The sequence below is a fragment of the Calcarisporiella thermophila genome, assembly GCF_041956535.1.
Source record: "Calcarisporiella thermophila strain CBS 279.70 unplaced genomic scaffold VTP21scaffold_15, whole genome shotgun sequence".
Lineage (NCBI taxonomy): Eukaryota > Fungi > Calcarisporiellomycota > Calcarisporiellomycetes > Calcarisporiellales > Calcarisporiellaceae > Calcarisporiella > Calcarisporiella thermophila.
Window position 1 is genome coordinate 229,956 of NW_027192205.1, and position 27,829 is coordinate 257,784.

The 27,829-nt window shown below is 45.5% G+C and overlaps 13 protein-coding genes and 2 non-coding genes across 15 annotated transcripts; 9 read left to right on the forward strand and 6 right to left on the reverse strand.

Annotated features, from left to right (window-relative positions):
* Nucleotides 1–321: 321 nt before the first annotated feature.
* Nucleotides 322–1,883, reverse strand: VTP21DRAFT_2682 (uncharacterized protein; the record flags this gene model as incomplete). Its single annotated transcript, XM_069392901.1, has 4 exons — nt 322–375; nt 441–467; nt 548–879; nt 950–1,883. 4 exons carry the CDS (start codon nt 1,881–1,883, stop codon nt 322–324), a joined length of 1,347 nt encoding a protein of 448 aa, XP_069249930.1.
* A 223-nt stretch (nt 1,884–2,106) lies between these two features.
* On the forward strand, nt 2,107–3,372 carry VTP21DRAFT_2683 (uncharacterized protein; the record flags this gene model as incomplete). Its single annotated transcript, XM_069392902.1, has 6 exons — nt 2,107–2,451; nt 2,523–2,700; nt 2,769–2,868; nt 2,932–3,088; nt 3,149–3,234; nt 3,288–3,372. The coding sequence occupies 6 exons, from the start codon at nt 2,107–2,109 to the stop codon at nt 3,370–3,372; spliced, it is 951 nt and encodes a 316-aa protein (XP_069249931.1).
* A 1,297-nt stretch (nt 3,373–4,669) lies between these two features.
* VTP21DRAFT_2684 (uncharacterized protein) lies at nt 4,670–5,552 on the forward strand (the record flags this gene model as incomplete). The annotated part of the gene is made up of 2 exons (XM_069392903.1): nt 4,670–4,679; nt 4,786–5,552. The coding sequence occupies 2 exons, from the start codon at nt 4,670–4,672 to the stop codon at nt 5,550–5,552; spliced, it is 777 nt and encodes a 258-aa protein (XP_069249932.1).
* Nucleotides 5,553–6,098: 546 nt separating this feature from the next.
* On the reverse strand, nt 6,099–8,801 carry VTP21DRAFT_2685 (uncharacterized protein; the record flags this gene model as incomplete). The annotated part of the gene is made up of 9 exons (XM_069392904.1): nt 6,099–6,414; nt 6,484–6,575; nt 6,635–7,195; nt 7,264–7,385; nt 7,451–7,760; nt 7,831–8,147; nt 8,219–8,261; nt 8,320–8,510; nt 8,600–8,801. 9 exons carry the CDS (start codon nt 8,799–8,801, stop codon nt 6,099–6,101), a joined length of 2,154 nt encoding a protein of 717 aa, XP_069249933.1.
* Nucleotides 8,802–9,079: 278 nt separating this feature from the next.
* Nucleotides 9,080–9,576, forward strand: VTP21DRAFT_2686 (40S ribosomal protein eS21; the record flags this gene model as incomplete). The annotated part of the gene is made up of 4 exons (XM_069392905.1): nt 9,080–9,129; nt 9,191–9,369; nt 9,475–9,484; nt 9,555–9,576. 4 exons carry the CDS (start codon nt 9,080–9,082, stop codon nt 9,574–9,576), a joined length of 261 nt encoding a protein of 86 aa, XP_069249934.1.
* Nucleotides 9,577–9,883: 307 nt separating this feature from the next.
* VTP21DRAFT_2687 (uncharacterized protein) lies at nt 9,884–10,825 on the reverse strand (the record flags this gene model as incomplete). The annotated part of the gene is made up of 5 exons (XM_069392906.1): nt 9,884–9,981; nt 10,047–10,257; nt 10,347–10,509; nt 10,563–10,730; nt 10,788–10,825. 5 exons carry the CDS (start codon nt 10,823–10,825, stop codon nt 9,884–9,886), a joined length of 678 nt encoding a protein of 225 aa, XP_069249935.1.
* A 316-nt stretch (nt 10,826–11,141) lies between these two features.
* Nucleotides 11,142–12,884, forward strand: VTP21DRAFT_2688 (uncharacterized protein; the record flags this gene model as incomplete). Its single annotated transcript, XM_069392907.1, has 7 exons — nt 11,142–11,245; nt 11,311–11,557; nt 11,630–11,883; nt 11,961–12,238; nt 12,306–12,557; nt 12,636–12,729; nt 12,794–12,884. The coding sequence occupies 7 exons, from the start codon at nt 11,142–11,144 to the stop codon at nt 12,882–12,884; spliced, it is 1,320 nt and encodes a 439-aa protein (XP_069249936.1).
* A 202-nt stretch (nt 12,885–13,086) lies between these two features.
* Nucleotides 13,087–14,663, forward strand: VTP21DRAFT_2689 (uncharacterized protein; the record flags this gene model as incomplete). The annotated part of the gene is made up of 2 exons (XM_069392908.1): nt 13,087–13,936; nt 14,032–14,663. The coding sequence occupies 2 exons, from the start codon at nt 13,087–13,089 to the stop codon at nt 14,661–14,663; spliced, it is 1,482 nt and encodes a 493-aa protein (XP_069249937.1).
* A 134-nt stretch (nt 14,664–14,797) lies between these two features.
* On the reverse strand, nt 14,798–17,030 carry VTP21DRAFT_2690 (uncharacterized protein; the record flags this gene model as incomplete). Its single annotated transcript, XM_069392910.1, has 8 exons — nt 14,798–14,853; nt 15,183–15,336; nt 15,396–16,043; nt 16,120–16,328; nt 16,414–16,472; nt 16,537–16,636; nt 16,692–16,808; nt 16,868–17,030. The coding sequence occupies 8 exons, from the start codon at nt 17,028–17,030 to the stop codon at nt 14,798–14,800; spliced, it is 1,506 nt and encodes a 501-aa protein (XP_069249938.1).
* Nucleotides 17,031–17,208: 178 nt separating this feature from the next.
* VTP21DRAFT_2691 (uncharacterized protein) lies at nt 17,209–19,390 on the reverse strand (the record flags this gene model as incomplete). Its single annotated transcript, XM_069392911.1, has 5 exons — nt 17,209–17,450; nt 17,523–18,584; nt 18,662–18,805; nt 18,878–18,921; nt 18,984–19,390. 5 exons carry the CDS (start codon nt 19,388–19,390, stop codon nt 17,209–17,211), a joined length of 1,899 nt encoding a protein of 632 aa, XP_069249939.1.
* Nucleotides 19,391–19,474: 84 nt separating this feature from the next.
* Nucleotides 19,475–19,765, forward strand: VTP21DRAFT_2692 (uncharacterized protein; the record flags this gene model as incomplete). Its single annotated transcript, XM_069392912.1, has 1 exon — nt 19,475–19,765. One exon carries the CDS (start codon nt 19,475–19,477, stop codon nt 19,763–19,765), a length of 291 nt encoding a protein of 96 aa, XP_069249940.1.
* Nucleotides 19,766–21,126: 1,361 nt separating this feature from the next.
* Nucleotides 21,127–22,614, forward strand: VTP21DRAFT_2693 (uncharacterized protein; the record flags this gene model as incomplete). The annotated part of the gene is made up of 10 exons (XM_069392913.1): nt 21,127–21,216; nt 21,303–21,338; nt 21,399–21,524; nt 21,582–21,626; nt 21,693–21,735; nt 21,788–21,873; nt 21,940–21,986; nt 22,051–22,209; nt 22,287–22,434; nt 22,528–22,614. 10 exons carry the CDS (start codon nt 21,127–21,129, stop codon nt 22,612–22,614), a joined length of 867 nt encoding a protein of 288 aa, XP_069249941.1.
* A 177-nt stretch (nt 22,615–22,791) lies between these two features.
* On the forward strand, nt 22,792–24,781 carry VTP21DRAFT_2694 (uncharacterized protein; the record flags this gene model as incomplete). Its single annotated transcript, XM_069392914.1, has 6 exons — nt 22,792–22,855; nt 22,940–23,043; nt 23,130–23,231; nt 23,311–23,718; nt 23,796–24,268; nt 24,328–24,781. 6 exons carry the CDS (start codon nt 22,792–22,794, stop codon nt 24,779–24,781), a joined length of 1,605 nt encoding a protein of 534 aa, XP_069249942.1.
* A 2,415-nt stretch (nt 24,782–27,196) lies between these two features.
* VTP21DRAFT_t189 lies at nt 27,197–27,269 on the reverse strand. Its single transcript has one exon. It is a non-coding gene; the product is annotated as a tRNA-Ser (tRNA).
* A 79-nt stretch (nt 27,270–27,348) lies between these two features.
* VTP21DRAFT_t181 lies at nt 27,349–27,421 on the forward strand. Its single transcript has one exon. It is a non-coding gene; the product is annotated as a tRNA-Gln (tRNA).
* Nucleotides 27,422–27,829: the final 408 nt, after the last annotated feature.

Below are 27,829 nucleotides of genomic sequence, written 5' to 3' on the forward strand. Positions count from 1 at the left end.
ATGTAATTCACTCCAAGCAATCAGAACACGGAATGTAACAATGCTGCCAAAAGCATCGTGTTGATTTGCACCCTGTTGGTCAAAACCTATTAGATTAGGCAGGAACAGCATTGGAGACAGGCGCGTTAGGGTCGGATAGCACGTGAATTTCAAACCTGTGGAAATGCCGGGTTTGATAGGAGACCCCCATTCCTATTTGAATTAGGATTTTCGATTCTCTTGTTTTTCAATCTTTATTGTTTTGGAGACCTATAGATACAGACAGCTAGAAGATGAAATGGGTGAGGGGTATTAATAGTACAGGGAGCTTCGCTCATTGGCTCAGTTGTATTTATCGCACCAGTTGTCAATCGGAAGACATGCCAAATATTTACACTACCAAAAAGTTTAACTATTATTAGCTCAAATGTCCTAATTAAAGGAACCTTAAATCGACTTACCCAAGGGCATGCCTCCATAGGGTTGTTCTGTCAAGAAGAAGGGGACAAAGCAAAAGGGGAGGGGTTAGTCGATTAATTCCACCACATCTCAAGTTTGTAATTCATACCCGATAGAAGTTGAGGATGAGGCCTGTGAACAGTAGGACAAGCAACACTAGCGCAATCACGCGAGTTATCCACAGAATAATGGCGCGAGCCCTTTTTCCGAAATGGCTTGCCGGCATGAAGGCCGCGCCCGCCAACAGTCCAAACACGAACCCTCCGATGTGACTGAAGTTGTCGAGGAAAGGGAGCAGACCCAGCACAAAAGAAATGGCAAGGAAAATGATCATTTTCGCAAGCTCCCAGCCTGGCCGGTAAGTTTGGCGCCAATTCAAGAAAATATCAATGATGAGGCATCCGAACACGCCGAAAAGGGCCCCAGACGCTCCCACCGATGCTAGTGTCAATTTCAAAATCCTTACATTACTACCACCCCTAAGATCCACCGAATCCCACAGATTACTTACAGCTTCTGACCGGTGAAAAGTTCCCTCCGAATATAAATCCTCCTACCCCGCTTATGACATAGATCAGTGCATAGCGAAATGGCCCAATGTCGCGCTCTAGTTGTGCTCCAATCGAGAGCTGTGCAAACATATTAAACAAAAAGTGAATAATGCCTCCGTGAAGGAAGAGGGGAGTGATGAACCGGAAGTTTTGATCAGGTTGTCCGCTCTTAAACCCTCCAAACCCGCATGCTTGCTCCAATGTGCATACTGGCGCGCCCGGCACGGTGGGATCCACCGTGCTTGGACATGGCATCGCTTGCAGACTCTGGTCCGCGAAAGGCCTCATACAAGGCACGAATCGAGAGCCCACAAATACAAGCGTTTCAGCACTGGGGCCAATCATAAAATTGAGTCGAGGTGTCTGAATCACCTGGCCCGTTTGTTTGTTGTAGACAACAAATTCTGTTATAAGTGCGGCGAGCTGAAGAAGCGTTACAAGGTACGTGAAGTATGGGATCCATTTGCGCTTTGTAATAGAAACCGGTGGCTCAACCACTATTAATGGCTCCATTTTTGGTGTAGGTGCACCGTATGTATTTCCCGGGAGATGGCTCTCTCGATTTTGCACATTTGAGAATGATTGATCCCCTTGAGAATAATAAGGTTGATTATAATCGGGTGAGTATTGCTCCATGGCGCCCATGTGGTTATAGTGATAATCCTGAAGCAGATTGGCTTTCGAGTGTCTTTTCTCCGAAGGGAAAATCTCATTTGATCTACTTCCTTCACCAGCATAATAGGATGACGGGTCGCGTTGTAGCTGGTCATTTTCACTGCGCGTGTCTGGACTATTTAGGGGCGGTCCAGAGGAGGAGCCAAAATGGTGTTCATTTTGGTAAAAGTTTGTAGTGGTATTATAGTCACCCTGTGTGTGAGGAGGATACTGATTCATATTGTGTGAAAGAGCTCAAATCGCTGTAAACTAGAGGAGACATAGAAGTAAAAAATACTGGCTTGATAAAAATAAAATTGTATAAGCCTCCTATAACTTTACCAGGTGTTCCGCCTTTTCGATGTTCTCGAAAAAACAAATTCCTGTGGCGTTTTTTGGAGGTGATGAGCCACAAAAATGAAAAAAGAGTCACATTTATATAGCGTTTAGTTAAAATATTTGAATGTTCAAAATGAATAGTAATTTAAACAAGCGGGCTCGCACTGATCTCTACCTGCTCTCCTCTAAAAACCTTACCACTGATCCCCTTATATCATATGGCTTTCGAAGTCGTCGACGCACATCCGCATTAACTTCTTGTTCCGCCAATACCTCATCCAATGCTGACAAAAGTTTGAATCAAGGGGCAGATGATGTAGAATTAGTCTCTGTCATTCGAAATCTCCAATCCAAATCAATAGGTAAATTAAAAGATCGGAATGCTCTAGCTGCATTTAGTGTCAAAATTTGTATGCTACATCAGCTTTATGGGCTCGTTCCGGATAACACCGCAGTGGATCGCAATATAGTATGTTTAATCAAAATCTAAAAGGTGATCCGTAGTAGCTAAGCTAATGGCCAATTTTGAAACTTTTTTAGGACCGTCTGATTAAGAATAAAAAACTACGCAAATTCCGTCTCGGCGGAAGTATAGAGGATGAATTTGTTGTGATGTTTTTGAGTGATTATTTGCATCAGATACAGGAAGCAAAGAAAGAATTTATTAAAGATGGTGAATATGAGGAGCATTTACGGAAGGTGGATGTGGGCTTATTTGGTAGTAGATAGATGATCCAACTGTTTATCGGAGTTTTGCTAGCTAATGCTCTATATATTAATGTTTAGATCGATTCCACAAGTTGGTTGCTGAAGGATCTTATACAGACGTCACCATTGCAAAAACATCGTTGCAAAAAGAAATGCAAATTACGGATGAAGAAATCAAGTAGGCTCAATTTCATATTTGCCAATTATTACTAAATTTCTGACATCAAATATATTTGATTAGGGTTCTGATCCAATATGGACTCCTTGTCCTCTCTTCTCCCTTTAGCTATGGATTCTCGGTTCGTGGTGCAGGATTGTTTATGTCTAATTTTCTCAAAGGAAGGGTTGAAATATTACGAATGCTAAAAAGAAGGCAATACAAGGAAATATTGCAAAAGGTATACTCATTACTTTTTCCCCATTAAATGCTACTGTATACTAAATCATTTATGCATTAGCAATTCGAGGAGAAGAAAATAAGAGCATCAGTGTTCAGTCATGAATTTCATCTATTAGACTTGATTGGAAGCGGACGTGTTGAGATGTAAGTCTATAATACTTTCATTTCTCTCTCACATGCTCACCTACTTTGATTAGTATTGATACAACCATGGGAAAGCTTATACGGCTCACTCGGAAGGGTGAATCAACTATCCAAGGGTTAAAACCGGGCAGAATTTGATGTTTTGTAGTTTGGCTCGCAAAGTAAAACCAAATGCATCATGGATCGTACGCATCCTCTCGTAGATCTAATAAGGCACTGCTGCGCTCTCTTCTTTATGCTTTAATCTTTTTCTTCTCTCTGGCTCTCTTTTACTTGCGCGTATCCTCGCCCTTCGCTCATCCTCGTTCTTTACACCGTTCGGTATATTGTTCCAACGTGTACGTGTTGGCTTGAGCGGCTTTGGATCGTAATGAATGTTCCGGAGATGTCTTTTCAGATGACTTTTGACATTGGGTGAATTGAATTAGTGGCTACTGACAGGACTGCTCACTATTTAAAAAGGAATTTTGAAATTGACTCAAAGCACAATAGCGACTATACATATAGGATCCATCAACTTTCATAATTTTTTAATGATTAATTCTATATGTACCCGGAGATAACTATAATTACTGCTAAGTGTGTTAATTATTCTGTTTAACTTCAAGTCACAAATTTACCCTAGTCGAAATTAATGGAAATATATGTATTATTATTGATAATAAATGAATAAAAATAAAAAAATGCAGCAGATATTATTGATACGCATCTCTTGCTACCAGGTACAGTTTTTTTGGTCGATTTATTGACAGTTAATAATACATGGAGTGTGTCTTTAAAAATTTGACGATTAATTATTCAAGAAATTAATTAACCAACTTAGCAGTAATTAATAGTTATACCTGTGTACAATTAGTATTACCTTTTTTTATTTGGTGCCTAAAATTTGGTAGAATTTGAGGTAGAAAGTGTGATTCGTGGCTTATAAATTTTTAAAGGGGAATTAATAAGTTGCAGATACATCTGAAATGTATATTCATTCGTTTTTAAATCTATTTAGCCTGATCGATTCAGGAAAAATGGTAAGACTCTCTCAATAACCTTTTTTTCTACCACAATCTTATCGCCTTTAAATATCTGGACAGATAGGTTACTGAGAGAGTTTATCAAAGGACTAAAACTCCCAAGTTTAAAAACAAATTTCAATTCGAATAGCTGCGATTTTTCCAAGTAAAAAAATTATGAGAGCGCATAGTTCCTCTCGACTCTCAAGATGGCTATGAGACAATCAACTCCTCTCAAAGTAGACTAACTTTGACGAATATAAAATATGGGGAACATTAAGTGATGCAGATATCACTACTTTTTCACACAAGCTGGCGAAGTTAAGAACACATGACACTGCTGCCAATCTACAGTTTAATTATGAGTCGATGTGTACTCTAGAAGAAACACCTGAACACATGGCATTTCAAGAAGGTTATCTTCCTGTTGAATGAGGCCAAGTGAATGTCCCAAGTGAAAATTATATCAAATCTCTGGTTAAGTTATCGAAATGGGCTTCAAATAAGTTGGGCTTGGCACGTCTTCATCGAGCTACGCTTAAAACAGGCGGACACCGAGCACTTCGCGAGGCTTTGATTAATGCACTGTTGAATTCAGATGAACTGCAACTTGTTAAAGCTCCTTTGTGGAGCGGTGTAAGTTGCAGGACCGGAGCGACATGTCACTGGCAGTGGCTCGTCGGAGCAGGTGTCAAGAAGTGGCGTCTACTACGATCAGAAGAAAATTCGGCGATGGCGACGGACAATAATTTGTGGATACCAATTAAGGTTGAAGTAATCGATGATGCATTCATCTTCGGGCCTGGTGGTGATTATTCCATGCGGATCGAGAGAAGCCCAATACATCAATCTGCGCTTGATTCTGCAAGCGGTTTAATCATGAGATGGAATGATTTTACACCCCCCGCTGCACAAAACACCGGATATGTGGCAAGACTTGGGCCGCAAGCATTCTTGCGTATGGCTGTATCTGCTGAATATGCGAGCACGACATACTGGGCTCAGCCCCACCTTATGACAATGGTACTTGGAGAGCAATGTGGCCATGATAATTCAGCACAAACAGTGCCTAATTGGTGCACCGTCGTACGTCCCGAGCAACTTATGCGGGGCGGTTGTCGTTCTCCTAGCGTGGTGTTGGCACATGATAATCCCGTTGGGCACATGCAGGCGGCCATCATGGCTGCTGCACTGCATTCAGCGTCATACCACATGCATTTTAGTGAATGCGTGAAGTGTGCGGCCTTTCGAGCACACAGATGGGGTATACGCATTATCGTTGATCCTGCCGGGGACAGAGTTCTAAAAGGGTAGAGGCATGATTAGCAAGTGAGTTTGAATATTAGAAGGTTCAAGAGTGAGTAGTGCTGCTAACCATGAGCTGCTACCCTCGTGATGTTTTAGAGGTAGACTCTAAAATATGGAGCAGCTAATATGTTAGATCGAGTTTGGGCTGCTTCATCCAAAAAAGAGAAAGAAAAGTTTCGGCGACAGATGTTTTAGAGCAACTACAAGAGATAGTGAAATATTCCACTTAACATGAGGACAATGGGATGGGTTTTCGCAGGGTTGTAAGTTTTCAAAAACTGAGGTAAAGTATGGAACGGCTAAGCATATGATTTAGCTTTGATCAATGCTGTTTTATAGTTGGATATTTCATGTGTCGCGCACAACGCTATACCGCTCATTATATTAATAGAATAAATGCACCTTGCTCTTCTATTTCCAAATGACTTTGTTTTGAACGTCTATTAAGGAGGAAAGTTTTGACAAGTAGGACATCATATGGAATAAGGATAATTTAGCATTTCTCAAGACGAACAGAAAAAGAGTTATTAAACCAATCAGTTTTCACTAGTATTATGAGGGAGGCAACGCAACCTGCGAAGCATCCAGACCAAGAGCATGCAAAAACAGATTTACATTCGCAATCTTCAAGGCCGCCTTTTCGCTCATTCCGCCCACTCCTCCGCTATCTCGTGTTGCCGCCGACACGTTCTCAAGCACCTTCTCCCTAATCTCCGTCACCAGCACGTGCTGCTGCTCGACCGACGCTCCAACCGCAATGGCAGCCATAAACTGCCACACGTACATGTCGTCTCCAGCGGATGGGGGAGGGAAAAGAGAAATAAAGTGGTGGTGAAGAGATGAGAAGAGATAGTTGTACAGATCTTGCCTAAAATGGTTGGGAAGCGTTTTAACAAGCGTCTCTTGATGCATGGCAAGAACACTCCATCATATTTACCACTGGGAAATTTCACGGTCATTTGGCGGAGGCAGGCCTTGTTTCAGGATCTCGGCCCTGCTCAAGAACATGGTCAAAAACGCAAGCCCCACCTAGAGATGCACCGCTGGTCAGCACCCAACCACCTGCAAACTGTGTGTAAAAACCATACCTTGCTCTTTGCCACGTGCAATATGTTATTACGCTCCAACATCAGGCTCATCAATCCAATGACAATACGGAAGGGAGCTTCGGCAACAAATCGCAAAACAGGTGGCACCACCGAATTCATGAATATCTCAATTTCTTCCTGCATAAGTTGATTGAGCTCCTTTGCAGGCCCTAGCATGTATCCACGGCACACATCGAGCGTGTCAAAGTTGGCAACCAGCATGGTCACGAGGGTGAGTAGCTGATCCGGAGAAAGCTGGTGGCATACGCGAGGGATAAGCTTTTTCCCCTTTGAAATGGAGAGGATCTGTACAAAGGGGTGTGGGTGAAGCGTGCCGAGGGGTTCAGTAATGCGTAGCTCCGTCCACATGCTGCTAATGGAACTATTCAGCTCCTCCTGCCATTGCTGCAGCGCAATGCGCGCTTCTTGTTCAAGTCCTGGTAAGACTTGAGGTTGCTGCCGACGGAGCTGCTCAGCCTTCAGCAAATGACTGTAGATGTTCTCCACCCAACGCAAAGTTTGCTTCCGGTTACTGATGAGGCTGCTTGTTATTGAGGATTGCTAATGACGGCGTTGCAATTCTAGTGAGAATCCAAATGTGACTACTGGATAACAAGCCTCAAGGTTACCTTCGCATCCGTTGCTTCTTTCAGCTGAGGGCTCTCGCTGATCTTTGGTGACATCTGCAGCACTTGCCGAGGATTACGCACAGAGTGGAGGGTGATTCGTCCAAGTGCACCTTCCAATGAGACTGAAATAGCCGGTGAAAGGGGTAAGCCAATGCTAGGGTTGATTCGATATAGATTATGAAGATACCTTGTGTTTGCTTCGGCTTTCTCCTGGCGTCGTTCACCATCCTCTGCACCTGTTGTTGCATCCGCATGATTCCTTGCTCCATACGCCTCCCTCGTCTTTCCCCTCCTTGATTCGCCCCACTCCTCTGGTCGCGCTGATCTCCATAACCAGATGTGGGCGGCATTCCACCTGGTATTGAACGATTGCGGATTGCGTTAAACACTTGGAAGTAAAAGTCGTCAGCATACGGGTCATCGTTCACAAGCTGCGAAACTTGGATGCGGTGAATGTGTTCCTTGTCCTGCTGAGTCATAAGTCCGTTGTATTTCGACTAGTAACAGTAAAAGTATTCAGTTGGAATGTAAAGTATTTAGCTCAATTTGGGTTGCCTTTCTACTCACCAATGCGTACATCCGAGCATGTCGCTCACGCCTCTTCCGCTCTCTCTCCATTGCTTCTGCAGCCAGTCTCTCCTGCTCCAAACGGATAGTATCGAGCTGCTGGACATGAGGGGGGAAAATTGCGGGTGGAGCGTTGTTCCCCGCTAGCAATGCAGCCTCCACTTCTGCCAGGCTGAGAACTTTTCCGGAGGGTATACTATGTTGCTGCTGCAATTGAGGATTATAGGTAAGGTCGCCAGGCCATGTTTGGCTTTCGTTTCTTTGCCAGGGCTCAAGCTTGCGCTCTTGGTGAAGTTGATGGAGTGAGTCTTGTGTTGCTGCAAAAAGATAGCAAAAATAGGTTTGCATCCATGTGCTAAAGAATCAGTTTAATCGATAAATTACGTACCGATCCTCCCTTGCCAGAGCGAGGACATACGCTCCGAGCCCATCTATTCAAATGAGTTTCATTATACAAATTCTTCGAGTTTAGCCCAAACTTCTATATACCTCACGCCCATCGGCAAATGGGGGCACGGATTGATGCGCATCCTCCTCGCGATGAAGAACATATCCAGATGGCGTTTGCCTGTAGAATCCTTCATTCGACTGGTCCATTGGTCGCCTTACAAATTGCGATTCCTCCGTCTCGATCGTATCTCTGATTTTCTCCGTGTTTGAGGCAAAATCAAAGTCCTTCCCTGCAGAGTACGAGAGGTATTATTTAAAATGGTTTTATACGGTGGTCAGAATTTGATCTCTAAAAAATTCATGAAAAATATAATCTTACCAATATCGCCCAGATCTCCAAATGTTTCGTCGTTTAACTCATCAAAATCGCCGTCGTCACCTAGTCCCGCCGTATTTCCATCCTCTAAAGTGAGATCCTCTAGCCCGGAGGCAAGCGCACCGCTATTTCTCTTGTGATTCCTCCAGCGGATCTCATCTTCCGGCGGAAGAGAGGTATCGAATCCAAAAAATGAATCGGTCATTGCAACATAAAGAGAAGATTTCTCTCTCTCTTAACTTGTTTTTCTTTGATGTCTACAGCGCCCCTAAATCGACAGAGAGCAGAGTATATTATTTCGAATGGCTACAATAATCAAATATTTCGTACTTTGGCAACCTCTCACTTCCGAATACTCAGTTATTGAATAATTGTGGCGCAGCTGTAGACGTCACCCGGAAAACTTTTTCTTGTTTGCGCTTTTCGCCGTGTTGTCGTTTCCTACTTCCAATCTCAATTTGCAAAAAGAGATAAATCAGTACCATGGAGAACGAGCAGCGCAAGATTGTCGACCTCTATATCCCACGCAAGTGGTGAGTGCAAATATAGTTTCTAGATGCTGGATGCTTGAATGTAACCCCCATTGCCCTTAAGCTCTGCCACTGGCCGTCTCATCACTGCTAAGGATCATGCTTCGGTCCAGATTAACATTGGTGATGTGGATGCTTCTGGCCGTCTGACTGGCTCCTCCACAACCTATGCCCTTTGCGGTTTTGTGCGTGCTCAGGGTGAATCCGACGACTGCTTGAATCGCCTGGCCACCGAGGATGGGCGTAAATATCATCTTTTTGCTTAATGCATCCATACGATACTAATTCATGCCTTCCCCCCTCTCTTCTTTTATCTCCAATCTTGTGCATTTGCATCTGCTTCAAAAGTCCTAAAATCGTAAGTCTATTTGATATTATTTTAGCTTTGGCCATTGGCTTACTCTATTTCTTTTTTTTCTTTTCATTAGTGTTTGGAGCTACCAGCGCTAATTCCTGTTATAGTTTTAATAAAATCCTGGTGAACATTATCGCATATATTCATTTCTCATATCTTCCTTTCTCTTCATCTTCAAATACTTCCTACTACACTATTTCCGTTTATTACCAATCTTGAGTATGTGTCAAACGATGATTCAAGGTTGTTGCGATGCGGAAGAAATTAAAATCTGCCATTTGATATCATCTTTCAATGGATTATTAGCTCATTGACGAGAATAATCGGCTATCAATTGGAAACAATTGTCCTACTATGCTGCCATTGCCATATTATTAGTAATAATAAAAGATTGAAATACATCTAGTAATCATCGTCCTCTTCCTCGTCGGGTGTTTTGCTGCCAAAAATGGATTTCTTCACTTGGCTTGTATGCGATTGTGTTCGTCTCTTAATGACGCCTATTATTTGCAAAGAAGTTGAGAGGATAGAAATATAAAAATAGCAAAGCACCGAGAATCCTCACCCGATTTTGCTAACCGCTTCTCTAGCATGTCGGTGGTGAAGGAATCCGTGTTTCCGAGCTCCTCGAAACCGATAAGACGATCCACCACCACGCCATCGACAAAACAGAGGATACAAGGGAGGACCTGGATCTTAAGCTTCTCGACTAGGAAAGGGGCATTCTCCACATTTATCTTCATGAATTTCGTTGTAAAGTGCTTTTTCGCCAAATCCTAATATGACGTTTCCTTTGAAGTAAGAACCATGCTAGACAGAGACACAGTGTATGGCACTAATAAGATGGGAAACAACTATGACTTACATGCAAATGCTTGTCCAGAATGGCACATCTTCTAAAATCCTTGTGTGAGAATTGTAATATGCAGTTTTTGATTGTGGTTGTTAGACTCATGATTTCTTTCTCGTGTGGGATTTCAGTATAAATCCCATGCTCATTCTTGCGCATCTCCTGCAGTGTCTCCATTCTATATTTTCATTAGTTCAAAGCAGATATATAAGCTTCAGACTGCACACTTACTCATTGCGTAGCTGTTGTATTCTCCGCTCTCGAATTTCCGCCAAAGCATCGTCTTCTGCCTCTTCTTTCTCAAGCTCTTCAAAGATGGCATCGTCATCAATGTCAATGTTGTTTTCATCATCTCTATGAACTGCCTTCTCAACTACCGATTGGCGGACCTCCTGGGTGCTAAAAGCAAAAATGAGATCAGAAGCTAGCTCATAAGGTAAAGTTACAAGAGCCTACTTCTCGCTTGGCGCATTTGTTTCGTCGATGTGTTCCATTATTTCGGTGCAGTGTATCTAACTGTATAATAATGGCGCGTTAAAATAGATGAGAAGCAGTCACATACATTTTACACAGATCAAGGTCTACCATCATCATTGCTCACTTATTTAACCGCCCATTATTTCTTTTACACGAGAATCGCGAGTGTTTTTTTTCCTTTCTTTACTAAATCTTTAGAAAGGAGGAACGAAAATTTTCTTCTTTTCTTCCTTCAAAATTTGGATTCCTGAACTTTTTTCTAGTCTTTCTTTTTTTTTTTCATTTGACTAATATAATTTTTCGTCTACAGGAGTGTTCCTCTTTCCAGCAATCATGTCCGGCTTCAAAATTGAAAATTTAGAAGATTACAGTATTCCATACAAGGAATCCGTAATTGGATTCTCATTGGCAATTTATCTACTGGAACAGTACCTCAAGTAAGATTTATCCTATATAATAATCTAGTCTGAAGTGCTCTAATCTGGCTTCATCTGACACACAGCTATCGGCAATATCGCAAGTACCTTGATCGCGAGCGCCCAAAACAACTTGAACCCATGGTGACTCAAGAAGATTTTTCTAAGGCACAAGCCTATGGTTCGGATAAGATCCGGTTCGAGTTCATTAGCGCATTTTATGGCAGTGCACTGCAGGGCACCCTTCTACTTGTGTACGATGTATTGCCTTTATTGTGGAACTGGAGCGGGGATCTCATCATGAAATATGGAGGATATGGACCCAAATATGAGGTAATTCATCTGGCGCTTATTTCCTTCCTGCATTCCCTATTGATTGATGTGAATGGAAATCTTGATTCATAGATAACTCAATCCATCGTCTTTTTTATCATCCTCAGCCTCATTAACGCCCTGCTCAACCTACCTGTGCAACTCTACTCTACATTCGTTATTGAGCAACGCCATGGATTCAACAACCAGACCCTGTCGCTTTTCTTCGCGGACCTGGCCAAGATGCTTCTTCTTGGTGGCGCTATTGGAATTCCGCTCCTAGCGGGTTTCTTGTGGATCGTGAAAGCTACTGGAGACAACTTCTACTTCTATGTCTGGGTATTCATGTAAGTTAGCTCAGCTGGTGGCAAAGCTTTTTGCTCTAGGGTGACTCTAATTTTCCTTTTATCCCACCTCGGTTTAGGATGGCGGTTCAGTTTATCCTCATCACCATCTACCCGACCCTCATCCAACCCCTCTTCAACAAATGCGATCCCCTTCCTGATGGCGAGCTTAAAACCCAGATCGAGGCTCTTGCATCACGCATCAAGTTCCCCCTAAAGAAGCTCTTTGTCATCGATGGAAGTAAGCGCAGCAATCACAGCAACGCGTACTTTTACGGATTTTTCAAAAACAAGCGTATTGTGCTGTTCGACACGCTCCTGCAACACTCGACTAACGATGAAATTGTTGCTGTCCTTGGTATGCCATGTCCTTTAATGCTTGTGGTTTGCTCTAAGCATTTTGACGTTTGTTCCATTATCCATAGCCCACGAGCTTGGCCATTGGTCTCTCAGCCACACCCTCAAACACCTCCTTATCGCACAGCTGCACCTCTTCATTGTGTTCTTCCTCTTTTCGCAGTTCATTCACAATTCTGCCCTCTACCGTTCTTTCGGCTTCGGCCCTGCCCAGCCAACCCTGATTGGGTTTATGCTCTTCCAATACATCTTCTCGCCAGTTGAGAATCTACTTAGCTTTTTGATGAACATTTTGAGTCGAAAGCACGAATACGAAGCTGGTGAGTTCTCCTTTTCATACGTAAATTAATATCATCCTCATTGACTTGGAATATTTGCTATTTCATTGGCACCTCAAGATGAATATGCAATGAAGCTCGGATACGCTGAGCAACTGAAATCGTCCCTGATCAAGCTGAGCGTGAAGAATAAAAACGGAATGCACTATGATCGGTAAGGGCGCGGTATTCTACCCCACCTCTAATCTCATGCTCACTCTCTTCATCCTATCCCTTAGGTATTATTCGGCTTATCATCATTCGCACCCGACGCTCCTTGAGCGATTACAGAAGCTGGAGGCAGAAGAAGAGAAGCCGAAAAAAGAGTAAGTTATCCGGAAGACAGCGAGAAACGGCTCTTTTCTTGTTTCATGTATATTTTCTATGGCCGTTGACAAAAAAAAAGCAAATGCACTGGCATTTCAAATAAACTACCTTTCGACTAAAATTTCGTCACTTAGCTCTAGAATAAAAAAAATCAGAATTTTTGTATTTCTTAGTACCTCCAAAGTTTGTATGCTAATCCGGATTAATGAACAGTACCCCTAGAGCACATCAAGACACTAAGCTAGGCCAATCCATCACAAAAAAGAGAAAGCATGTTGTCACCGATGGTGAGCATCCTCAAAACGCGCGCCATTATATCCGGGAACGAGATAAGCGGTATAAGCATCCGCCTATGGCCTCGAATACCGTGAATACATTAATACCGCCCTCCTCACATCGTTCAGCCTCAAGCGGGAATGTGGATGCAAGTGGTGCAAGTGAGGTGTCCACAAAGCGTCCGAAAAATAGGGATACGAAAGATGCCCACTATCCATCGAAGAGGAGAAGAGATAATGCCTCGAACGAAAAGCCGAATGTGGGGACGAAAGAAATCGACACAAAGTCAAATGCTTCCATCGAAAGAAAAGGGTTGAAATCAACGTTAACCACGGAAAGTGATGAGGAGCTGAAAACCATGTTTGTATTGGGGAAGCAGAGGAGCAGGACCAAGCAAAAACAGCGTCGACCTGAGGAAAAACTCGAGAAGTCGGCCTCTCACCTTAACTGCATCCCCACGGTCCGTTCTGTTCCTGCGGTTGCCAAACGTTCTCTGCCCTGGACTTCGGTGCAGCGCCTCGTTCCCACGAATCACTGGAATAAGAGTGCCCATCGATCTGAGCTATTTCTGTCTTCAAAACCCACTCATCGAAACGGTACTTCCAAGTCTGTAAGTAAGCCTGCGAACCATCCCAGTAGAAAAAATGGTACAAACCGATTGAAAACGCAGGGTGCGATGTTTAAAGCCCCATCGCCCCAGAGAGAGGTGACCGAACTTGAACCTTTTGATATTACATCGTGCGAGGTATCCCCTCTAACCATCACTGAAGAGCCACCCGGTATGCGTTTATTTATTTTCACACTTTCAGTTATTGCTGAATATGATTATCACTAATATTGTCTTGCTACGTCTCTGTTTTTTCATTATCTATAGACTCGCAAACCATGCTTTGTCCGCTTTGTCAAGAATCTACCCCACTTTCCCCATCGATCACCCTTAAGCTTGCTCACGCCAGAAAATACCCTCAAAACCTTACCCACATTTATGCCACCATATGCCGATCTCACCGGGCTGAAACTTCCATCGTGCCTGATGGAATCCGCAGAGGATACCCGTCCATCATCGACTTCTCTGAACTGCGCGTAAGAGTATCCGGGATGCTGGAGGACTTGCAACAAATCCGGGAAGAGAGCTATTTTAGGCGGATGGCCCTGCAGTTGTACACAAAGTTTGGTAGAACAAAGGCGCGACAGGCAGGAGTTTTGCTAGAAAATTTTCATGCGTCGTTACCCGGGTATTATGGACCAAGGGGTGCCTCGATCATTCTCGATACGCTAACGCGCTCTTTGTTGCATACACGCAAGCTCACTTTTGCTCAGACATCCCCGCAGCAGCCTATCGAGTATCTACAGCAGGTACTAGTGCCCGAAGTAGGTGTGAGGTTGATCATGGAGGACAGGGGGATCGATGAAGAGGAAGCACGCAAAGTAATGAAAGAGAGCGCAGAGTTTGGAGCCTGTGTGCACGGAGATGAAGAGGAGTGGGAAGAGGAAAAAAAAATGTAATGCAAGCGACTTGTTTTTTATTTCACTCTAATCTCGTGTATTGAACTCTTAGCTCTTCTAATTGTGGTTTGTAAATCTTTTCGTGTAATAACTCTTTTTGAAAGGCCTATCCTAAGTAGTAATCATTCATTCACTCATCCAACGAACCCTTTGGGGTCGGGGTACACACCCGAGTGCGAAGACAAGGACACTGTGTACAACATATATATCGTATACTAAATAGTCTATGGACGAAGAGGCGTGCAAGATAGAAATATCCTAGCTTAATTATACGGCCACTCTCCATTATATAAAACGAATCGGAAGCGTTTCATTCACCATCGGGCGCCTGCTATTGATGGCTAAACCGCCTTGAACAGATGACATATTCATTGGAAGAGGGGGATACAATGGCCCTTGCGAGCTTGTGTTCTCTATCCTGAATTTCAATTTGGATCAGTACAAACCATTCTCACACCCATCCTCCTACTCCCAATACTCCACAGATAGTTGGGAGAGAACAAATAGTCTCCAACTTACGGTATAGGTCTCGTAGTGTCCTCTTGAACTCGACTTGGTCGAACTCGCTTGGAGTAAATGAGATAGAGCAAGACGAACCCATGCGGGATGAGTAGCAACAAAGCGTGGAGGTCAGCCCGGGGAAAAAGAAGAAGGACTCCGAGAATTGAAAACGCTAGAACCCAAAACCATTAAAATGAATAGGTGATTTTCTTCATAGATAGCCTCTATCACCCCACCTATCTGCACCAACCACCCTCGAAATGGCGTCGAAATAATCCACCAAAGTATGAAATACACTATCACGGTCCCATTCGTAATCAAAAAGTTGATCGTCTTGATCATGACCGTCCAGAGGCTCTCGTATTTTTCAATAGACACCGATACGATATTTCTCGCGCTCAAGACGTCGGCCTTCAGATCCTCCATAGCCTCTTGCAAGCCGACCATCTGCTGGTGGAGATGGGAGAGTCTTTCAATATGTGAGCGAAAACCATTGTCCAATTCGGCCTGGGCTTTCATCTGGGACGTTAATATGTCGTCCATAGCTAAAATTGCTTGTTTCTTCAAAGTGGCCACCGATTCTATCACTAGGGAAAGGGAAGAGAGTGAGGCATGGAGTTCAGTCGACAGGGTCTTTGCGAAGCGTGTACTCTCATCGAGAGTGTCCTGAATGCCCCTAACTCTCTCGACTCCAGCATCAAGCTGATGATGGAGAGCATGGGCAGTGGAAGAGAGGGTCTCGAATGAGTCAAAGATAGTGCGAGATACGTTGTCAAGTTTGCTCTCAAGCATCTCAACACGATGATTTAGACCTTGGATCAACTCCTGGAATTTTGTGTGAGCGAAATGAAGGTCCTCGATGATCTCGCCAGATTTTATCTATAGAGGTGTAAATCGAACGGCTTAGTATCCTACTTTCTGTTTCGTAGGAACACATCGTCATTTCATGCTTTACCCAAGAGTGCTTTATCATCTTCTCCAGCTCGTTTTGCCGCTCAGTAATAAATTCAAACCAGGAGGTTTCTTGCTTAAAATGCTGCACGGCTCGCGCCTGCTGCTTTTCTAGCACGTCGTAATTGTTCAGCTGCAAACGAGTTATATTCCGATGAAGCTCTGCGATTATTTCGCGTTCTATTTCGTATCGCACTGCAAAACACATGCTAACTACAAGGAGAGACAAAAAGGAGAGCATTGGGAACTCGAGAGAAAGGAGGTTGCGCCAGACAGAGAAAGAACAAGATCTTCTTACCCACTTGACGAAAATAGGCACTATAAGAGGTCCAATGCTGGGGGACTTTGGATAAAAACCTGGGATGATAACGAAATTAGGTTTTTGACAGCCGTGGGGTTTCACAGAATAAATGCCAGTTACTTGATGCATCTGTTCAAGCCACTCTGATCCTCCTTTTCACACTCTCCCGGTTTGGCTATCCCCGCCGTGGCCATCTCGCATATCGTCAACCGCATTGCGTCTAGTTGAGGAGAAAATAAATGGTCAAGTTGATGTCATGGAATTGGATTTTTGACACCTGCACTTTGCTTTCTGCAGTTCGCTCATATCCTCGCTCTTGCACCCCTTTTCAAGCCCCATTGCCGCACGCCGAAAGCAGCTATTCGGGCCCGATACATAAGCCTCAAGGGCGGCTAGACATAAGAGTTAGCTCATTTCACCCAATGTTGTCTAGTCCCATTCGGACACTGACCCATTCCGTCCTGTAATGCAGCCCGCTCTTCGGGCCCGGCCGTGAGCAGATTGAGATTCCAGGAGTCGTGTCCGGCCAAGCGTTTCTCATTAAAAAACCAACCGCCATGAACATGAATGCACCAGGTCAGGAGAAGAAAGAATATGAAACTGAAATGAGTCATTTGGGCAGGTTCCACGGTGGAGCCAGGAGACCTTTGGAACGATTTTTATAGCCATCGCCACCCGTTGGGTTTAAAGTCACAATAAACTTCTCTTTGTTAAGTAGGAGGAGGAATTGCAGGGGAAATTAATAAAACACGAGACAGGCTATAAATAACTAGAAAAAGATACATCTATTTTTTAAACAACGCTTCCGCCACTTCCGACTTTTCTGGGGTCGGCGGCGGCCTCCCATCCTGGCTGCTCTGCGCTGGTGGTAGGCACCCTCAAAACCATTTGCGCACCGGTCAGCGGGCGGGTCCTCGTGACATTGTGTCCAAGCGAGGCGAGGAAGTCGGCCGTACCCTGGTCGTAACTGTTTTCAGCAAGCGTCACGGCGGGGAGGATTTGGTCGTGAAGGCGTGGATAGGCGATGGCCTCGGCTGCAATGAGCGAGAAAATGGGTTGAGTTCTCACTCAGGGAGGATATTAAAAGGAGAGAAAACAATACTCACTCGCAGTCATGTTGAGGTCCACCACGTTGATGATGGACTGCAGCACGGCGGTAATAATGCGAGAGCCACCGGCTGCTCCGACACTCAAAAAGACCTCTCCGTCCCTCTCGATGATGGTGGTGGAGATGCTCGACAGGGGGCGCTTGCCGGGGGCGATGTAGTTCGAGGGGGTGCCGATGTAGCCGAACGCATTCGAGCGGCCGGGGGTGGAGAAGTCGTCCATCTGGTTGTTCAAGATGATGCCGGTGTCGTTGGTCATGACCTGGGAGCCCCAGATAAGGTTGACGGTCGAGGTCAAGGCGGCCGCATAGCCCTCGGAGTCGCCGGAGCTCATGTGCGACGTGCCGCCGTCGGTCTTGATTTCGTAGCCCTTGGGGTCGTAGTACTCGGTGGTGTGGGTGGCGTTGTCGGTGATGCGGCTGCGGAGCTCGGCGGCGAGATCCTTGGAGAGGAACTGGTTGACGAGCTCGGTCACGTTTTGCACGTAGTCAGGGTCGCCAAGCACCGTCCTCTGCCCGTAGCCGAACTTCATGGCCTCGACAAGGCGGTGAGCGGTGAGGTTGTCTCGCTGGAGCGTGAAGCCCTCGAGGATGTTGAGGTCGGAGAGCACCACCGCTCCGCTGCAGGGAGGCGAGCACGTGTACACGTCGAGACCCCGGTACGTGGTGTGCAGAGGCTCGCGCTTCTTCACCACATAGCTGCTTAGGTCCTCGAGGGTCAGGATTCCTCCGCGCTCCTGCGTGGCCCGCACGATGCTCTCGGCGATCGGCCCCGAGTAGAATGCACTGGCGCCCTTCTCGGCGATGGCCTGCAGGGTGTCGGCAAGCTTAGTGTTGCGGATGATGTCGCCCTCCTTTGCGACCGTGCCGTTGGGCGCATACACCTCCTTCCACTGGGGATAGTCTAGGATGAAGGCGCTTTCGTTCTTGTCCGCGAGCTGGGAAGCCACCTCTCCCAGGACGGGGAACCCGTTGCGCGCAAGCTGAATGGAGGGCTCCACGAGCTTGGCCCAGGGGAGACGCCCGTGGTCTTTGTGCATTGTCTCAAAGCCGAGGATTTGACCTGGAGAGCGATGGCAAGAGATGAGGCTGTGGCTCGACGGCCCGCGAGTGGGGAGGAAAGAGGGGGGAGGGCCTTACCAGGGACGCCGACGGCCAAGCCTCCGATGGTGGAAGCGGTCTTATCCTTGTCGAGGTACATGGTCTCGTTCGAGGCGGCCGGGGCCATCTCACGGAAGTCGTAGAACACGCGCTCGCCCTTGGGGGTTCGGATGAGGGCGAAACCTATCCAGGCCAGCCCGGGTTAGAGGACGGCCGCGGGGGAAGCAAGCAGTATGGAAAGCAGCGGTCTCTTACCTCCTCCGCCAATCCCGCTGTGGTGTCCCGACATGACGCCGACACTATAGCATCCCGCGTTAGGAGGATCTCTGCGCCACCCGGGTGGCCCGCAACAAGCACTTACCAGAAAGCGGTAGCAATGATGGAGTCGACGGCGTTGCCCCCCTGCGTGAGCATGGACGTGCCGATGTCAGAGCAGATCTTGGACTCGCAGGCGACGGCCCCGTGGGCGGTTTCGCGGCGCACAAGCGGGGCGGCGGCGACTCCGTGGAGGAGCGCTCCGCCCATCAGCAGCAGTTGCAGTTTCATCGAGGGACGCTTGGAGACTAGGAAAAGAGGGGGAGAGCGAGCGTGGGAGCAAGGGGGAGACCGGCCACCAAGGGACAAGCTTAAGTTATATATAGGCGCCGGATTTTGTTGACCGGCGACACAAGGATTCTCCTGGCCCCACTGTTTGCAGGCCGGTTTCGAGCCCAGCGCGCGTGGCCGCACCCCCCCCCAAGCAATCTCCATGTCTCGCAGGCTAATCATCGCCGTCGCACAATTTAAATTCGAGAAACACAAGAGCTCGCTTTTCGCACTCAGTCCCAGTGAGTTAGGCTCATATTAAAGGTGATGCAACCTGAAATCTCGCACGCGATTCGCCCGCCCCCCCCCCCGAATCCTTTTTCCGGGCCCTCAGAAGGCGAGGGCTCTCTGGCAGGCCCAGATGCCCAATCGCACGCAGGCGGGCGAGGCACCATTCTTACTAAAGACTCTGCGCACCACGCGAGCAGCGGTGTTCGGCAGGGTCATGGGTGCATCCTCCCGCAGCCGGCTCTAAGCGCAGGCCTAGGACCTTCTGTTTCGAAAAGGCCGCCCCGCTGCTCAGCCCTTTTCCCACCCCGTGCTCCTTCGGCCCGTTAGCGTCGGCCCTGCAATGGTCTCCACTCGACTCTGCCCTTCTGACACTATTCCCCGTTGTTTGTGGCAAGTGTGATGACGTCACTGGGATAATCTGCCGATGGGCTGGATTTCTCTCCTTCGAGGTAAAACCCCGTCCCGTTTATTTTGGTTTTCAACCATCGCGATAATTTCCAGCGGCTCCAACACCCCCCCCCCCCCCCGGCATAATGGAACCATGGCTTCACTACCCCTCCAATATCCCCTCCACCTTCACTGTCTGCACAATGAAGTCCCCGCCTCGCATCTATGAACATCTCCCGGTCAAATACTTCTCGTCCAGCTCCTCGCTCTCCTCAATCACTTCGTCTTCATCAGATGCCTCCTCCCTCTATACCAATCACGCCCCTTCCAGCCCCCCCACCAGCTACTTGCGCAAGCGCAGCGTGAAGCCTTTACGCCGCAGTCTCAAACGCTGGTGTGTCTATATTGTTCCGGCCAGCATTATCCCCGTTCGATCCCCGCGTCCGCCCACATTTCCTTACCATAATGATTCCGTGTTCGATCCAGTGGCGGAGATTCCACTGCCGCGCCAAATCATTTCCAACGGAGTGTCCGAGAAGAAAAGAAAGAGCTCCTGCTTCAGCTGGCTGTCTTGGAATCGGAACCGTGCATCATCGAGACGGAGCATTGATGTGGATAGATTAATGAGGAGGACAAAAAGCGGGGGAATTCGGAGGCTGTGGGAGAGGATAAATCTTTTCTATAGAAAAAAGGGTTGATATCCAGCTATGTCTTTACATTCCCAGTTTGCTAATACCATTTTATTCATTCTTGCGTTTTTCATGTTCATATTTTGTTTGCTTTGTGTGCATTTCTTGTTGTTCATTTCTCGCCAATGTTTTTGTATAACGTTTATTGTGTCATTTTTTTTATTGCCCTTTTGTTCATTATCATTACCGTTATCGTTATCATAATGCTTTAATCATAATTCCTCTTGAATTCTCCTCTGATATCTTGGCTTCGAAACACACCTTCTTGGGGTGGGCTTGTCCTACAAAATCTATCACGTTTCATTATGTATGCAACGTTTATTACGAGGATGGGCCACCGTTTCTAGCTATTGGACATCTGCGTACTTCTCAGGCTCTGCCACGATAGATGAGCCCTATTTCTTATTAAGCCATTGCAGCAGGCCCCCTCCTACGTTTGAATGGCTCGTAGTCCGGGTGTTGATACGAATCATTTCGGGAGATACCAATATAGATATATGGCGGTGAATGGCAATCTCATGTGTAAGCCACCACACAAATGCCGAGAAATATGAATTTTTTTGATTTATTTTCTGTGCCTATAGAGAGTGCGATCAGAGGAAAAAGAAAACGATGGTAGAGAGAGAACCAAATTTACACCAGGTGTGGATGGGAGCAGATATATATCATGTCCTTCTTGCCCATGCACTTTCTACAGAGAATGTAAGGGCAGAACAAGAGGCTAGAGCAAAATAAGATTGTAACCGTTTTCGCATCCCTCGCTAAACTCTTATACAATGCTTTGGTAGGAGGAAATCATGGGCTTACTCCTTGGGAACTGGACCGTATGGATTGCATGCTTTTCTTTCCCCTTTTATATTTACACCTCATGCCCTCATCCTTAGGAGAACGAAGGCAATGATCCAATAGCTGTAGTCACCTCGCTCCACATCACTACGCGCTCTGACAAGCGCAAGGATCGGGTGGAGCTCGGTCCCGAGCAACTGACGGAAGCGTGTGTGCATGCTGAGGTTTGCAAGCCGCCTTTTAATTGCTCTGAGACGGGTGCTTATTAATTTCCTACCTAGCGGATGGAGAAAATGACAGGAAAGACAACCAACGTTATCGGATGGGTAAAGAGTTCTCTCATTTTGGCAATTCAAGTGTTCCCTTGTGGCCTTGGCTTACGCTTCTTGTAGTATCATAGTCACCCTCACATAACCGTCAATCCTTCGCACATTGGTAGGTGCGCTCTAATCTCGTCTCGCTTCAAAATGGCTAACCCGTTGTCTAGATCTTCGAAACCAGCTTAACCAGCAGCTGATGGATTCTCGCTTTTTTGGTATCATTATTTCATGCTTTAATACCTATCAGGAAAAGGTATGGTGATGGTTGTCTAGCATCCTCGTAACACCCTCTAGAGCTGAACCTTTTTATTTCCTCCAGTGTCAAAACGTGCAAATTACATGCTTCCAGGCGAGGAAAGAGACGAAGTGAGCGCCCATGGTACATTATCCTATGGCTCCTTGGTTGATTTATTTTTTTTTTTGCTTTCAGCTCTACCCACCACCAGGTCGAGGTTCCGCTGCGTATCATTCCTGAAACCTACCTGCGGCCCGGAGCGCTGGAGGCATTACTGGAGCTCCCGGAGAAAGTCATGCAAGAGCTATCCAACATGTTCAAGCAAAATTTAGAAAATACCACCGATCTTGATTCGTGAGTTGATATACCATGTCCTATAGAACATCTGTCTTTCTCCCACACTTATGCATGCCCACTATTGATGCACCTAGGCCACAAGGAAACGTGGAGCTCCCCCTAAGGATGACGAGGCTGCATCACAGTGGGCTTTATACCCGTTCCCTCTGTCATTTTGCAGACTGCCTCGTTGGCCCATTACTGCAATCCATCAATGCTCGTCATCAACGAAACCTGCTGGAGGTAATATCCTTTCCCCTATGATATCTATGGCAACGGCCCCCACGGGATTTTGAATCGATGTTTGACCTGGAATATTGCCTCCCTCTCTCTTAGATTGAGATTTTGAAGAAGCGGGCAGAAGAACTTTCCAAAATGCTGAAAGGAAAGGAGCGGGCCCATTTGTTGATTGATTACGATTGAACTGTACTATATTGAAATATACTTGTCTTATCTATTTATCTCCCCTTCCCCATCTCCCTTCATCAAACCCTGAATTATGACGTCGACAGAATTTTAAGGTTTCCCAACCTTTTTTTGAGGTTGGGACGATTTGTGCAAACTACGAAAAAATTCTTATTTTTCTTCCACAGAACAAGAATGCTCCGTCGTCAGTTGTGGAAGTCCCTGAGCCGAGGGGCCGCGCACCACCGAATCGCTCGAGGTAATGCACTATATTGCCATGCTCCGCTGAGGAGAATATCGGTGAGGATATACTAATGGCGATGTTGGTCATTCTCGATATTAGGATTGCATGCCACCAAAATAAACAATGACATTACTCGATTTAACATGCCGGCCATGTCGCCTACCATGACTGAGGGAACCATTGCCCAATGGAGAAAGCAAGTGGTGAGTAAAGTGTGGCTATGCCATACGGCGAAAAGCAATCAATCGATGCTCATTTGCATTTATTTTGGAATTCATGATCGTTACAGGGCGATCCAGTGTCCGCCGGCGATGTCCTACTAGAGATTGAAACAGATAAGGCGCAGATCGAGGTGGAGGCTGCCGATGATGGTGTTTTGGCAAAGATCTTGGTAGGCAAAGAATCCAATCTATTTTATTTTTTTCCCTATTCATGGAAACGAATGGTGGTATTATTTATCTATATATCAGGCCGACAAGGGACAGCGGGTGGCCGTCGGCAAGCCTATTGCCTTATTGGCAGAAGAAGGCGATGACATTGCTAATATTGATGTCACGAAATATATCACCTCTGACTCTACCTCTACTCCGTCTTCCTCTCAACCTGAACCACCCAAACCCGAAAAGCCCTCCTCTACCCGGCCCTCCACCGCCGCTGCTTCATCTCCTAAAGCTCCAAAGCCTCTTTCTCCCGCGGTGGCCCACTTAATCTCTCTGCATCACATAGAGGATCCCTCCCAAATTCCTACAACAGGGCCCAACGGACGCATTCTGAAGGGCGACGTGTTGGCCTTCTTGGGGAAAATTGATAAAGACGCGCCAAAAACCGTGGCCTCCTTCAAAACGGATCCAATACCCAAAGATATCCAAGTGGCCAAGGTGATCCACCCGACCCATTCTAGAGAGATAGCACTGAACATGATCTTTAATCCAATTTCTCCTCTTTTCATCAACAGAAGGAGCCAGCACCTCCTCAGCCCACCGGACCCTCTGCTTCTTACACCGATGTGCCTCTATCCAAAATGCGCAGTGTGATTGCTGAGCGGCTTACTGCTGCAAAATCCACTATCCCGCACTCGTATGTTAGCCGCGAGATTACGGTGGATGCAATGCTGAATCTTCGGCAAACCCTGAACAATGAGCTTGGGACGAAGCTCTCCGTCAACGATTTCATCTTGAAGGCGGCTGCTAAGGCGCTTCGTGATGTGCCAAAAGCTAACGTGAGATTCGGTAAGGGTGGAGATCTGGAGTTGTTGGACGAGGTGGATATCAGTGTGGCGGTGGCGACCCCTACCGGATTGATCACTCCTATTGTGAAGTCGGCCGACATGAATGGGCTGCAGGATATCTCACGCGTGATTAAGGAGCTGGCTGAGCGGGCGAAAAAGGGAAAGCTGAAGCCCGAAGAATACCAGGGCGGGACATTCAGGTAGGAATGAATGGTTTGAAACCTGGCCTAGGGTCCGTGCTGACCTCTTTCGGCGATAGCATTTCCAATCTCGGAATGTTCGGCATCAACCATTTCTCGGCCATCATCAATCCCCCGCAAGGGTGCATTCTCGCCGTGGGTGGGGTGAAGCAGGTAGTGCGGGCTCCGGATGTGGTTGACATCACCGAGAGAGAGAACCGTGCCAAGGAGGATATCATTGGCTATTTGGCGGGCGATTACGATACCAGTACCTCAACGAAATCCTCTCCGCCAAAACGGGAGGAGTTGGATGTCATCGATTATTTATCGGGAGACAATCGCTCAGCCAAGGATGAGAGCATTGACGCGCTGGTACAGGCCCTAGAAAAGCGCATCCACCCCCGCTTGGAGACCTCGCAGGTGGTGCAAGTCCAACTAAGCCTTGATGAGCGAGTGATGGACGCCACGGTGGCGGGCGAGTTCTTGGACAAGCTGGACTTCTACGTGCGGAATCCCGAGAATCTTTTGTTGTAGATGGGCAATAGAGATGGAAGGAGATTTTTTTTACTATTCTAGCATTTCACTACTTTTTTTTTCCTCGCTAAATAATTATAAAAAAAAATAGATTTTATTATAAACTTAAGGGTGAGCACAATTCTCAACAAATTCAATGAAGAATGGAAAGGTAGGTTTGAGTGACGGTAAGACAAATACTCCCAATAGGATATTTTACACAACGTATCGGTGATGCAGGTGTAAAGTCCCACTGGTGACAACAAAGAAATTCTATTTTTTGGATATCCAGCTCAAGGATCATGAACCACCCCAAGAGTTATACAGACGGCTTAAATTAAGAATACGAGCTGAAGTTTACTCGATAATTTATACAAGCTAGCACCGGGGCACCTTAGGTGGAATATCAGCTGATGCACCTAGACGAGAAGGATGGAATGAAAATTTATCCCACACACAAAAAAAAAATCAATGGATGGGTTGGATATATTTGTGATATCAAAGACAGCCATAACAAAAAGATATGGTCTAGCCACATTTTTGCTTGGTGGGATTCCTAGGCAACTAGGAGGAAGGAGGGGGTGGGGACAATATTAAATCTGATAGAGTAGATGGCCCACGGAAGAGAAGGAGTTCGCTTTTCGTTATCCAGAGAGAATAGATTTTCTGCATGGCGATCATGTTTAGCGACTAGTTCAGATCTCGAGGTTGAACATATAACAAAGGTGCAATAAAGTCCTATTGCTAGCTACAGAAATTTTCCTATTCTGATTATCCTGGTTTATTACCGACTAGGTACTCAGAACATCAGATTGTCTGTGGATATCGCTTGTGAAGCTTCATAAGCAGCGGTGACCCATCTTTATCACATTCATTTGCATCTTGTCTCGAGCATAACGAATATTTTATGGGAGCGTTGACTTTTGTGCCCTTTGGTTAGGGAGTGAACATCTGGATAGGGTGCAGAACCTGTGGTGTTTTCCAGTCTAGTCGGTTGACAGAAATAGACCCCCTTTCGGGGAAGAAAAATGGTCAGCATTCATTGCTCTGTGTCGGGGTCAACCGCATATCACTTCTCAAGTTGAGTGGCACTCGAGTTCCCTACTGAGCCATTCTCGGAAGGATCGGTGTGCTCACTGGCCGATGTGATGAGGAAGTCAGCAGTGAAAATATCATCCTCTCCCTTCTTATCACAAATATTGCAGGAAAACAAGGTTAAAATCTTGCTCTACGAAGTGCCTGCGGTGAGGAGGACCATTTATGAGAAAACTTTACGAAAAACATAAGAAAACGTGAGAACATAATAAAAATTCTTGAGAAACGGTGAGCCATGCTATTTACATTTTGCTTCTTTAAGTTTGTGACATCAATGACTACTCTAGATTTCTCCACGGCTGGTCACTTCCTCTCGAGTGGGAGAGCATCAAAGCTGAATATACAAAAGGGATGTGTTATTATTGAAAATAAAGTAGAGCGGTTCAAATATGCTTATTTGTATGAAAGACTGCTGAAAAGTTCAAGGCTCAAGTTCTTCAAAAATAGCTCGAAATGATTATGTAGGAATCAAAGAGACGACTAGCAAAAAAAAAAAAATCATACAATAGGCTCCTTCTTGTGAAATACAGTAAAATAAACAGGATGTTATTCACTTAACCACGATGCCCTCCAAACAGTAACAATATATATTTATACTCTTCCTTAGTAGAGAAGTTCCAATTTGAGGGGAAACAATCTTTCCACAATACCACACAATAATCTGGCAGTCAAATCTATGTCTCGTATAAACTGATCATAAAGGAAAAATTATCTGTGTACCCTTTATTGAATATGCCCTTGGCAAGGGATAGAATATCATACTCCTCAAAAATAGGCCCAGATTATGCTCCTGAACTACACTTGATGTGTAAAACGAAAAAAAAAAGAATCTGAAAGTACCTTGGTAACTTTGAATAACAAACAAATAGCGTGATAGCTTTTTTCTTCTAAGGATGAGAGAATTATGTGATAGCTCTGGGATATTTTTTTGATTAATGCCAAGTCTTTATTGCATAGGAAGACTCTAAAATACAATTGTTACATTATTATAAGCAATAAAGTGAAAGGGAAGCCGAAGCAAAAGCTTTGGGTGATATCGTAGCTCGAAAGGATTAGTTGGGATAGCTCTGGGATTTTTTTTTTTTTTTGATCAATCAATGGAAACTTTTATTTAATTTCCATATATTACATGAAGTTAATGTCAATGGACTTAACATAACGAGATATAGATCCTTGATCGATAGACTTTCAATCGATATGCGTGTATCGTAGTTGTCGTGAATAGCCTGTACGTGAAACCAATGTAATCTTTTGTACTTATCGTAAGGGCGATCTTATCAATAATCAAGACTCAGCTTCTGATCAAGTGGATAGCAGTCACAAACTAAGAGTGAGTGTTGGTGGGGGAAGTGGGATTCGAACCCACGCCGTTCTCATCGGCATCCCAGGGATAGTCCACTACACTAACCCTCCCCCTGGGATAGCTCTGGGATATGCAGGATATCTCGAAGATTACATGATTACTATTTTTCCAACCAACAAATTTCAAAAATGGTTCTATAGTGTAATTGGTTAGCACCCAGGACTCTGAATCCTGTAATCTGAGTTCGAGTCTCAGTAGAACCAAGCCTATATCTTTGTAAGAATAACTCTTTTTTGATATTCAATTGTTTTTTCATGCACAAATTTTCTTACAAGAGCATCAGATTTGTATACCCAAGTCATTTGAAGAGTCTACCTAATAAAACACAAATGAAGTAATAAAGGTGAAAAACTATTGGAAATCCCCATAAAAAGGGTATCAATCGGTTCCTCTCGACGAGGGGAACGTCCCTATGCCCTTCAAAAGGAGAAAAACATCAATAAATAATGAGAAAAACGCAAAAAACTACTCCGAATCGGGGAGTCGAACCATAATACTTTTATTTCTTTTGTGACATCAAAGACAACTGTAATATAGAGATCTAGTCTAGTCACATCTTCTCGAGAGGGGGAGCCTCAAGGGAGAACTGCGGGGCGAGAAAGCGAAGGAAA